Raw genomic sequence first — 11,413 nt, 5'->3', positions numbered from 1 at the left:
TTTATCTTCAGCTACTTTGACACAAAGGCATCTGCTGTGATGCTCACACCTTTGATAAAGTCTTGCGAGTGTCAGCTTCCTTTTTATAGATACAAAAATATGTTAATGTACTGATCTGAATTATAATATTTCTGACTGTCTGAGGCAAAATTTCCCAGATTCAAATCAAATTGAATCGAATCGAATCAAATCAAATCAAATCAAATTGAATCGAATCGTGGATCAAATCGATTCGAGACCTTGTGAATCGGAATCAAATCGATTCTAGAAATCAGTGACGATACCCAGCCCTAATTTAAATAACCTTTATCAGATTTGATGGTTTTGTTACAGACTTCTCAAAAAGTGTTTTGCTTTTCTTTCACAAATGTGGGGATTCAATTGTGTTAAAATGTACAAAACAGTGATGTCATGTTCTGTGACGAGGACCCAGGCACAGAGAGACTTGATGCATTTAAGAATCTTATGATTTAATAAAGAAATTTGCAGACTTGCACAGAGATGGTAAAATTATGATGACTGATAACGGAGACGAAGACAACAGACGATGAGGACAGGGAGGAACAGGGGTTTAAATGCACCAAAGTGACAGTCAGAGAGAACTCGGGACAACATTTAAGGATGCAGGGACTGACAGAGACAGGTTTATCTTGCCTGGCTGGGCAGCTCTCTGGGTGCTCAGCACCCCCAAAGCTCTGATCCAAGAATCGCCCCTGAATTTCAGTACCGTCCCGGTGCTGGTAATTTTTCTTATACAGTTGAGGCCTTTTCTCTGTACCATTATTTAATTCCAGAGGTTTTCAAGTTATTTTCTTTTGCCCTTTAAGCAAACAGTATTATTAAAGTACTTCATGACTGGGCCAAGTGTCCTCTTTTTGGAAATCAAAATATGGTCATCCTAGTATAATATGAAAGCAGTATAGTTTTCTTACACAATTACATGTCTGTTCAAAGGTTGATAGATACAAGAGCAAAACACAAAAACTGAAAGCCAAGTCTACAAAGCAATCACAGAAACTTTGTCATGCAAGCAAAAAAAAAAAAGGCCAGAAGAGTTTCTAGTCTAAGGGTAAATGCTTTAGCCAAGGAAATGAGAATCAGCATGCAAAGAATTACTCTGACATTCTTGTTCAGACCCAAAAGTCATTTTAACACAACAATAAACAAGGTTCAGCAGGTCTGCAGTTTGTTGACGTAGTCCTCTCCAAAGTCGATCATCTGCTTCAGAGCAGCCAGTATCAGTGTGTCGATGTCATCATCTGTTTGGATCTCAGAGTGGTAGTTCTTGACAGGAAAGATGCAGTACAGTGGAATACCTGATGTCGCACTCACTATCTCCATCTAAATTTCAACAGTTTAACATTTGTTAGCATTTATTTTACTTAAAATTTACTTGAATTAAACTGTTGGTAATAAATAAATAAATATTCCAGCTAAATACTGAAAATTACCGCTAGAAAAGTACCTGTTCCTTCAACCAGGTGCTCTTATACACATTTCGTATATTTTTTTTGACTTCTGGACAGGCTTCATCAATTTTGGTGAGAATTGCCATTTGGGGAATTCCTGTCAATACACAGAATATTAAAGAATATCAGAGTTGGTGATGTTTGTCAGCTTATTGAATTCATTTTGGGTTTATCCTATAACCACGCTTGGCTCTTACCCATGTCCCTGGCTGCAAGTCTGACAGTCCTCATCTGTTTTATTATATCATCACTCATGAGTTTTATTTTGTTGGCATCGATCACAGACACTAAAACATGAACTTTGTCATTTAGAGTGGGCTCCTTGTTGTACTTATGATCATGTTCGGATAATGAAGATTGAGGATTGAACTGGAAAACAATGAAGTTAATTAAACTAAACAAGTATACGCAAATGTTTCACACACACATATACACATATGTATGTATATACATATGTGTATGTATGTATATATATATATATATATCTATATACACACACGTGTTTTTGGAAATCTAACTTTTAAATACACCGTATGTGTTATTTAAAGGCATAATTAAATCGTGTCATTGGATACACCATCAAATAGTGTCTGCAAAAATGCCTTAAACTTCATGATACCGTGTAACCATCTGTCACGTGCCCCTTCATGGCCAGTATGATGTCTTCCACCATAACTCCTGTGTCCTTCTCAAGGCCCATGATGTCAGTGAAGGCAAAAGGATAAAAAGTTCCTGGTCCTCCTTTTTGGATTTTGAAAGTTTCATACTGTAAAACAAAAGGTTTTAACGGTTCTGATAACAGGGTCACCTAATCACTGAAGACTACAAAGCTGGTTTCTGGTTTAGTATAAGGCTGATATCTGTGAGAACAACTATGGAGAAAAGTAAAGTGAAACTAAACTTCAGACAAAGATTCAAGAAGCAAAAAATAAAAAAAACCCCATCTGTCACGCAAGAGCAGACCACATCCTAAGACCTCTAAGTGCTAATCTTTACTGTGCTCTAGTGGAAAAACAAGAGACCTTGGTTCTACGTGCAGCTTTATAGCTGTTTAGTTTCAGTCCCCTAGTTTTGTTACAAATTGCATGACTTTTGTTTAACAAATTGCACAAAATACATGAGCTTGACTAAACCATACTAGGATTAAAACATACTTTTTTAGTGAAGCTCTTTCCAGAAGTTGCATCTGCCAAAGCATTTGCGGCCATTCTGCCTTGTAAAAGAGCATCAACTGAGTTGATGAAGCTGGACTTGCCGGCACCAACGGGTCCATGAAGAAGAATTCTGAGGTGCTGGAGCTCAGAGTTATAAGGCTGGTAATTATTTATGCTCTGGAGATCACTGGTTTTGCCACTGTTCAAAGAAGAATATTTATGAAGTTAAAGTCAAGAAAGTGAAACTGATAGTGGTGCAGATACAGTGGTGAGACTATGCTATGAACACCAATGAGAATGGGAAATTCAGCTGACAGCAACCGATTTTTGCAAGTAGATGATTTAAGACGTTTACGTGGCAACAAAAGCACATTAAGAGTCAAATACTCACATCCACCCCATTTTCCTCCATTCTTCACTTAAAGCTGAAAACATGCACAGAATTGACAAAAAAACTGAAAATACATTTTAAAGAAAGCAATGACTGATAATACGTAATTCTTTCTGATCTGTTTGACTTTATTGTGTTATGTATTATCTTACTCGGAGTGTTTACAGGTCGAGACTTTTGTCCTCCCATTGCTGTAAAACATTATAGCACAATAATACATCCATACATATGCATTGAAACATTTAGAACATAACACTCTTTGCCCAAAATCATTTGTGTCGTATTGTACTGTGTTGTGCTGCTCTACTCCCATGTTCTGGACCAGAAAACAGGGTTTGATCTTTCGTTTCACTCTATAATACTGAAGTCATTTTTGTACGAAGGTTTGAACTTTGAGAGCGTTTAAACAAGAGAGAAACGTGAAAATGTTGATGCCTGTCTGATAAAAGTGTATAAAGCATGGACTGAGGGATTTTACAGCCTTAAAACATCTATAATAATTGTAAAAAATAAAGTTCGCTACTTCGCGGATTTCACCTATCGTGGGTTATTATTAGAACGTAACACCTGCGATAAACGAGGGAACACTGTAATTTCATAAAATCATTACTCACCTACAAAGAAAGTCTAATATTGTTTTCTTTTGTCTTTAAAATTTCACTGGAAAATAGAAATAAAAGGTTGAGAGAGAAAGAAAGGAAGCAATTTTAGGTAGCACCACCAAATATAACTAAATAACAATAATAAATTACACTGTTGTGAAAAAATTACAAATACGACAGAGGTGCTCATCACTGTTATATGTTCAAGTGCATAGTGTGGAGCATGTCATAAGGCCTTGAGGCAATTAGATGTAAAACACAATATTTATGAATTTTTTAATTTGTAAATTGGTCATATTTGACCCGAATAGGACAGAATATTTGGTATACATATTCAGTAATGCGCATACATTCTTACATATATTTATTCTTATAATTCTCATATTCCTATTCTTATATTTTGCCTTGTTCTTGTGTTTCTTGTATTTTGCACACGTCTGTTGCTGTTGAAAAATGAAACATTTTTAGGTAGCACCACCAATTGTAACTGAATAACAATAATCAATTACATTGTTATGAAAAAAAATACAAATGTATAAAAAGGAATAGAAAGACTAGAAAGAAAATGTAACTTCATTGAAATGCAAAGAATAATGTCAAAGTTATTCTGAAAGTCATTACCTTCTCCTGTGTGGCTCTGGACTGTCTGACTGCAGTGGGGGCAGACAGAGCTCATTTATACTGTTCTTGCTACTTTCACCTTTCTTATCATAATTTTACTTTTACTTTCTTTTTTATTGATGTTGACTCAGTTTACTGTATACCACATTACTTGACTTCACATCACTGGAACTTTCACTACTTTTCACTTAAGATAAGATAACATGAGATGAGATAAGATGAGATAAGATATCTCATTTTATCTCATCTCATGTCATCTTTTCTTAGCTCATTTTATCTTAAGATAAGATAAGATAACATGAGATGAGATGAGATAAGATTAGATTAGATTAGATTAGATTAGACTAGACTTTGATTCCACAACGCTGAAATTGCGTTACCCCAGCTCAGGTACAGATGGCAGATGATAAATACAAAAATACAAACAAATACAAAATAAGTAAGATAATAAACTATATACAACGGTAGCATACACAGAATGTGATTATTGATAGAGGGTTGTGGAAATATGCAAGACATAAATAAAAGTATTCTACCACTGCTATTACTATGTAAGTAATAGATGTCTACAAATATCTATAAGTATAGACATGTGCATGCACACAAGACGTCCATACTAAATATACATATGCATACATACACATACACATATATCTATACCTGCACACGTCCATACATATAAAAGGTGCATGTGCATGAAGTATCACCATGGATATGCAAGGGAGCGGTCTCTTCGCTGTAACTTCCTTTTGCACGTTTAGAAACCACAAGTTTCTGCTCTTCTGCTCTTTTGCACCTATAGAGCAACTTGAGAAGAGGTTGCGCCATGTATGGTGTGACAGGAGATGACACACACACAGACACACTTGCTCACATACGCTTGCCTTGTCACGTATTTAGCTGAACTGTGTGTAAGCCAGTGGTTTGGACGTGCTTGACAGGCTGTCATACGTGGTTTACCAACCTGTTCTCACTCCCGACGCATAAAATACTGACGATTTGTCACGTCCCTTAACTTCTCAACGGAACAGGGTGCTCGCCTGGTACCCTATCAGCCCATCCGGGGAGCCGTCACGGTCCCAGCTCCAAACCCAGGCCCCGACTTGGTCTCGGAGACGGCTGGGGGACCCGTAACACATATTTGACGACAGTGTCGCCTTCTCCAACGCCTCATAGGCCTTGTTATGGACACACAGGTTGCTGAGGAAAGCTAACCACTCAGGTGGGGGCTGTGCGGCATGTTGGGAGCGGCTAGTTGTCTCCCATCATGTCTCGGGAGCACGTGTTGCCAGTTAAGATGTAAAACTGTGTATCTGCCAGAGGTGGGTCGAGTATTCAAAAATTGTACTCAAGTAAGAGTAGCATTACTGTAAAATATTATTACTCAAGTAAAAGTGAAAAGTAGTCATCAAAAAAGTCACTCAAGTAAGAGTAAAAAAGTAGTTGCTGAAAAGACTACTCAAGTAGTGAGTAACTAATGTCCAATTTTTTTTTTAAATAAATGCTATCAGACAAACAAAAATAAAAAAATATACACATTTTAGTATTTTCAAATAGAATATGTGTAAAAACATCAACAAAATAAAGCACAACAATTCTAATTTCAGTTTTTCACAACATAAAGCCTTTTTAACCAATATCTACAGTCAATAATATAAATATAAACAGTGCAAACCATTTCCAGTGACAAGATATGCTGTAAACTTTATATTCATTTTTGCTCCAAATGGCACAGCAGCCTTAGAAAAAACATTAGAACAAGGCAATTTCAACATATGTAAATACAAGGCAGCTCAGTTTACCATAAATTGTATGGGTGTGCGTCTATTTCTGCATATTTAGCAAAAATGTGCCATTTCTTCACTCAGTGAAGTGATGGTTAAGCTTCAGCAGCAGTTTGCTCTCAAGGTTCTTTCTGTGAAGCTGTAACTATTTACTGTTTAACTGTTTGTGCAAAACACATTGCTAGTATTAACTGAACTCCCAAAACAGAGCTACCCAAATCACTTAAATTACACAGTTGAAAGCACATGTTTATTGTTTGTGTATTTATACACAACTACTCATATATATTCAAATAATCAAAAAATAAAAAAAGTTCATTTTCCTTTTACTACCACACACCAAATCCGGTCCGTGGTACTTCCTGGCTTGTTCAGCCACTAGGTAACAAAAGCTCAACACTGCCAATAGCATCCTGGAGCACTTCCGTTGTGTTTTGGAGTTTGTACATGTTTTTGTTAGGATGCCTGGGTTGTTGACCCAGGGTATTTGAGTTTCTTATATTATTTATACTTTCTAGTCTTTGGTTTCTTTGAGTTCTGTCTTATGGTTTATGTCTCTGTCTTCTTTAGTTGCTCTGTCTCCCCTATCACCTGTATCCCCTTGTCTAGTTCACGTCTCTGTGTATCCTTAGTTCCTATATCCCCGTGTTCAGTCAGTGTTTGTGTCTGCCCTGGTCCCACGTCTCTGTTCCCTCTGTGGTGCCTGCCTGGGAGTCTGTGTTATGTTTCCTGTTTTACTTTGAAAGTCCATGTCTGATGTTAATGTGTCTGGTTTTGCTTCCCCTTGTCTCGTTAGGCCTGATTTGCCCCAGCTGTGTTTCCCTCCTGTTACCCATTCCCTGATTGCTCCTTCTGTGTATTTAAGCCCTGTGTTTCTCTGTGTCCGTGTCGCGATCTACTGTTTACGTTGCTGTGTGTTTTGGCAATCCGCTAGTGTTAGTTTATTTTTGACCTTTTTCCCCAGTTATGTTATGTTTGAGTTCAGCATTAAAGCTGTTTTGGTTTAAGTTCTGTCTCCGGAGTCTGCACCTTGGGTCCTATTCCTGCCTGCACACAGCCACACCTAACAGAAGATCGCGACCAGAACATGGGCCCAGCAGACTCCGTGTGGTATCGGCGACCCGCAGTTTCTGCCTTCCTCAAGGAGAGCGTGAGGCAGGAGGCTGGGCATGCCCAGGAGCTCCAGTCACCTTTCTATGGGTCACGTTTGGCTTTGGGAGGGCCCCGCAGCCTCCAAACTGCCATGGCTATGGCCGAGCCAGCGCCTATGCCTCGGGCGATCAGGTTGAGCACGTGCTCAATCTCTCCAGTCGCTACACCTCCGCCTTTACCCCTGGATTACCAGTCCGACAAGAGGGTTAAGCGGCGGAGGAAGAAAGATTATGTGACGCCGGACGTTAGACTCACTCCACTGCAGTCCTTTGCTCTGTTTTTGGGACTGCAGCGTTCTGAGCTTCATAAACTCTCTGATTCCTCATCGCAGCCCGGTCCGTTGGAGGATTTACAGCCCAGTTTGCCACCCCCCACTTCCCGGAGGAGGCGACGCTCACACCGTCACCACTCTTTTTCTGCGGAGCAACTCCCGGTGGTGAGTTATGATTGCTTTCGTTCCTCTGAGCTGGAAAAAAACAATCATATGAACACTGCTAAGACTGAGACTGTTAAGACTGTTAGACGTGGTGGTGGTAGGAAGCTAAAAAACATTTTAGAGGAGTCTGTGTTTACTGAGCCTGCTCCTTCGCACCATTGTGTTCCTGCTCCCAGGGCAGCTCGGGCCCAGCATCCCCCTGCACCTGTTTCAGTGTTTCAGGTGAGGGAGGCTGAGGTCCAGCTGGTCCCTGCTCTGGTGTCTAGGCTGGCTGAGCCTCTGCCTGTCGCTGCACCCGTACCAGCTCCTCGGGTGGGGACAGCAGCTGCCTAGCCGTTGACGGTGCCTGTCCCGGCTCCCAGGGTGAGGATGACCGGGAACCAGTTAGCTCCGGCACCCGTACCTTCTCCTCGGGTGGGAGTGGCTGGTGTTCAGCAGGTACCCGCACCTGTTTCTGACCTCGCTGGAGGCTCAGGTGAGCCCGTCCAGCAGTTTTCTTCAGGTTCTGGAGGCTCAGGGGAACTAGCTCAGCTTACTGCTAATCCACCGCTTTACCCACCATTACTACCATCTTTACAAGAGTCGATACATATTAAACTTCTCTCCATAGCTCAGACATTAGCTCACCTATCGGCTCAGTCACCTGCTCAGTTACCGCCTCAGTTGTTTGCTCAGCCACCTGTCTCTGCTGGAGGGCCCGAGGAACCGCTTCAGCCGTCTCTTCCTGCTGGAGGATCCGAGGGGCCAGTTCAGCCTCCTGTCTCCGCTGGAGGGTCCGAGGAACCGCTTCAGCCACCTGTCTCCGCTGGAGGGTCCGAGGAACCGCTTCAGCCACCTGTCTCCGCTGGAGGGTCCGAGGAATCGCTTCAGCCGTCTCTTCCTGCTGGAGGATCCGAGGGGCCAGTTCAGCCTCCTTTCTCTGCTGGAGGGTCCGAGGAACCGCTTCAGCCGTCTTTTCCTGCTGGAGGATCCGAGGGGCCCGTTCAGCCTCTTGCCTCGTCAGCTGGGTGTCCGGGAGGACCCAGCCAGCATGTCCCAGTGTCTGCTGATGGTTCTGGCGAGGCCGTTCAGCCACCACCGGCTCCACCGCCTGGTCCGGCCCCCGGCCTCTGCAGCTCCGCCTGGTCCGGCCCCCGGCCTCTGCAGCTCCGCCTGATCCTGAGGTCTCCATGCTGTCTGTTCCTGCACGTCCTGCACGTCCTGTCCGGCCGATGACTGGACGTCGTTGCCGTCATGGACAGCCCTCTGAACTACGCCGCCGTCATGGACGGCCCCCGGAACTACGCCGCCGCCGGTGCCTCCCGCCCTGCCGGCCTCCTGACCTGCTCCGCCGCCGGTGCCTCCCGCCCGGTCGGCCTCCTGACCTACTCCGTCGCCGCCGGTGTCTCCTGCCTGCCCGGCCCCCTGAACTGTTTTCTGGGCTCTTGGGCCGTCAGCCTCCGGGCCGCCCCCCTGAACTGCCCGGGTTTGGACTGTTGTGCTGTCAGCCTCCGGGTCAGCCCCCTGAACTTTTTGTGAACTGTTTTTCCTGGCTGCCTGCGCCTGTCGTGAGCCTGTTTTTTGTTCTGTTGCTTTCCGGGCTCCATTGTGTTTTTTTTTTTTTTTTTTTTTTTTTTTTTTTTTTTTTTTTTTTTTTTTTTTTTTGTGTTGTTTCTGGCTCCTTGTTTGGTTTTGTTTCGAGCCCTCCATCCTGTTTCCCCCGCCACCCGCCCTGGTTGGGTTGTTTTTTGTTTTTTTGTTTTTTTTTTTGTTTTTTTGTTTTGGTTTGGGCTGTCTGGAAGCCAGCCCTTAAGGGGGGGGGGGGGGGGGGGGGGTACTGTTAGGATGCCTGGGTTGTTGACCCAGGGTATTTGAGTTTCTTATATTATTTATACTTTCTAGTCTTTGGTTTCTTTGAGTTCTGTCTTATGGTTTATGTCTGTCTTAGTTGCTCTGTCTCCCCTATCACCTGTATCCCCTTGTCTAGTTCACGTCTCTGTGTATCCTTAGTTCCTATATCCCCGTGTTCAGTCAGTGTTTGTGTCTGCCCTGGTCCCACGTCTCTGTTCCCTCTGTGGTGCCTGCCTGGGAGTCTGTGTTATGTTTCCTGTTTTACTTTGAAAGTCCATGTCTGATGTTAATGTGTCTGGTTTTGCTTCCCCTTGTCTCGTTAGGCCTGATTTGCCCCAGCTGTGTTTCCCTCCTGTTACCCATTCCCTGATTGCTCCTTCTGTGTATTTAAGCCCTGTTTCTCTGTGTCCGTGTCGATCTACTGTTTACTTTGCTGTGTGTTTTGTCAATCCGCCAGTGTTAGTTTATTTTTGACCTTTTCCCCAGTTATGTTATGTTTGAGTTCAGCATTAAAGCTGTTTTGGTTTAAGTTCTGTCTCCGGAGTCTGCACCTTGGGTCCTATTCCTGCCTGCACACAGCCACACCTAACAGTTTTGGAGGTTTCACGTGCTTCTGTATTTGTACGTGCTTCTGTATTTGTACGTGCTTCTGTATTTGTACGTGCTTTGTCTCTAGGGGCCACTGTAAATATACTTATTCACTCCAGATAAAATGTAATAAACAAATTATATAATACAAAAAAACAACTATTCACATTTCAACTTTTAACTATTTAAATTTTAAGCTTTTTCCTTTTAAGCAAATTTAAAGTGAAACAACACAAAACACTGCAAACCACAAAACAATTAAATATAAATTAAAATATGAAAACAAAAAGAACATGCATATTCTCTGTCATATGGGCCCGCATGAATAAACTTTCTGAATCCTTTATCATCTGCAACTGATAATAGTTGTGGATGATTACTATACCTTTCTAATGTGACGTTGTTGTCCCTGGCTCTCTTTCTCTCTGCTCTGTTCCTGTGCTACTGCCAGTGTAACTACCGCCCCTCCCCCCCGCTGCTCGCTCATGTGCGAAGTGAAGCCAAAATAAGTGTCATAGAATGGGTGAGAGAGTTAAAAAAAAAAAAAAAAAAAAAATTACATGGCTCCCAATAAGGAGCCGGCTCGCGTCGTTCACTTCAAAGATTCGGCTCTAAGAGCCGATTCGTTCGCGACCGACACATCACTAGTTGATAACTTTTTCATTAAGTTAAGACCTGATTTGTTTGAAATTCATAGCCAGTGCTCTGACACAGAGCCATCAACCTCCGAATGCAGAAAGAGCATAGAGTATCCAGAAAACACATATGCTGCGATAAATGCACTGCTCTAGTGTCCCCTCTCAGTGCCTTTCAGCGGCACGCAGCAGCAAACAGGTTGTCAGAGGCCGAGATGATGATTAAGTTTAACATTGTCTACAATATTGCCAAAGAGTGCCACTTTAAGCACTGTAAGCCCACGCACTTTTCCAGTAACTCACCTTTCTTGTAGAACTGTGCTTTAAATACAGAACTTTGTGTTGATAAGATTGTTAGTTAATCGTTTACAAATAAATATTGTCTGTATGGACAGCAATTAAAAAAAAGTGAACATGTAAAACTTTTGTGCTGGTGCAGCTAAGAAAAAAAGCGCACCAGTGTAACCCTGGCAAAAAGTTAGTCTAGAGCCCTGGCATTTGTAACCCTTTTCTGGAAAATTTCTCTCCATAGTACTTTGCATGGTATGTCACTCATCTTTTATGTGTATGTAGAAACGTATATAGGCAGACCTATGTTTTTTATTTTACTAATGCACAGCTGGGGAATTACCCAGAATCTTATAATATATTTATTTACTTTTCACTATCTAAATAGTTGCACACAAATCACTTTGCACATTTTTTAAACCTCAGTTATTTTTAATCATATTATTTAGAAAACTTTCGAGGC

The 11,413-nt window shown here is 42.0% G+C and overlaps 1 protein-coding gene across 1 annotated transcript; it reads right to left on the bottom strand.

Annotated features, from left to right (window-relative positions):
* Window positions 1-365: 365 nt before the first annotated feature.
* Window positions 366-4,267, bottom strand: LOC101487288 (interferon-induced protein 44). Its single transcript, XM_014410723.3, has 9 exons — window positions 4,238-4,267; window positions 3,629-3,674; window positions 3,167-3,205; window positions 3,015-3,048; window positions 2,624-2,822; window positions 2,089-2,235; window positions 1,667-1,838; window positions 1,466-1,566; window positions 366-1,341 (listed from the first exon to the last, which is right to left on the bottom strand). The coding sequence occupies exons 3-9, from the start codon at window positions 3,201-3,203 to the stop codon at window positions 1,171-1,173; spliced, it is 861 nt and encodes a 286-aa protein (XP_014266209.3). The 5' UTR covers window positions 3,204-3,205; window positions 3,629-3,674; window positions 4,238-4,267; the 3' UTR covers window positions 366-1,170.
* Window positions 4,268-11,413: the final 7,146 nt, after the last annotated feature.

This window comes from Maylandia zebra, linkage group LG4, assembly GCF_041146795.1.
Source record: "Maylandia zebra isolate NMK-2024a linkage group LG4, Mzebra_GT3a, whole genome shotgun sequence".
NCBI lineage: Eukaryota > Metazoa > Chordata > Actinopteri > Cichliformes > Cichlidae > Maylandia > Maylandia zebra.
Note: the sequence above shows the minus strand (reverse complement) of the source record. Positions and strands in the feature narration are given on the sequence as shown.

What these genes read in the sequence shown, in the direction of transcription:
- LOC101487288 (XM_014410723.3), bottom strand. Translation starts at nt 3,203, where the DNA reads ATGGGAGGACAAAAGTCTCGACCTGTAAACACTCCGA. An exon ending in TGGAGGAAAATGGGGTGGAT is followed by an intron (nt 2,823 to 3,014) that starts GTGAGTATTTGA and finishes TTCTTTGAACAG; the next exon opens with TGGCAAAACCAGTGATCTCC. An exon ending in ACGTGACAGATGGTTACACG is followed by an intron (nt 1,839 to 2,088) that starts GTATCATGAAGT and finishes ATTGTTTTCCAG; the next exon opens with TTCAATCCTCAATCTTCATT.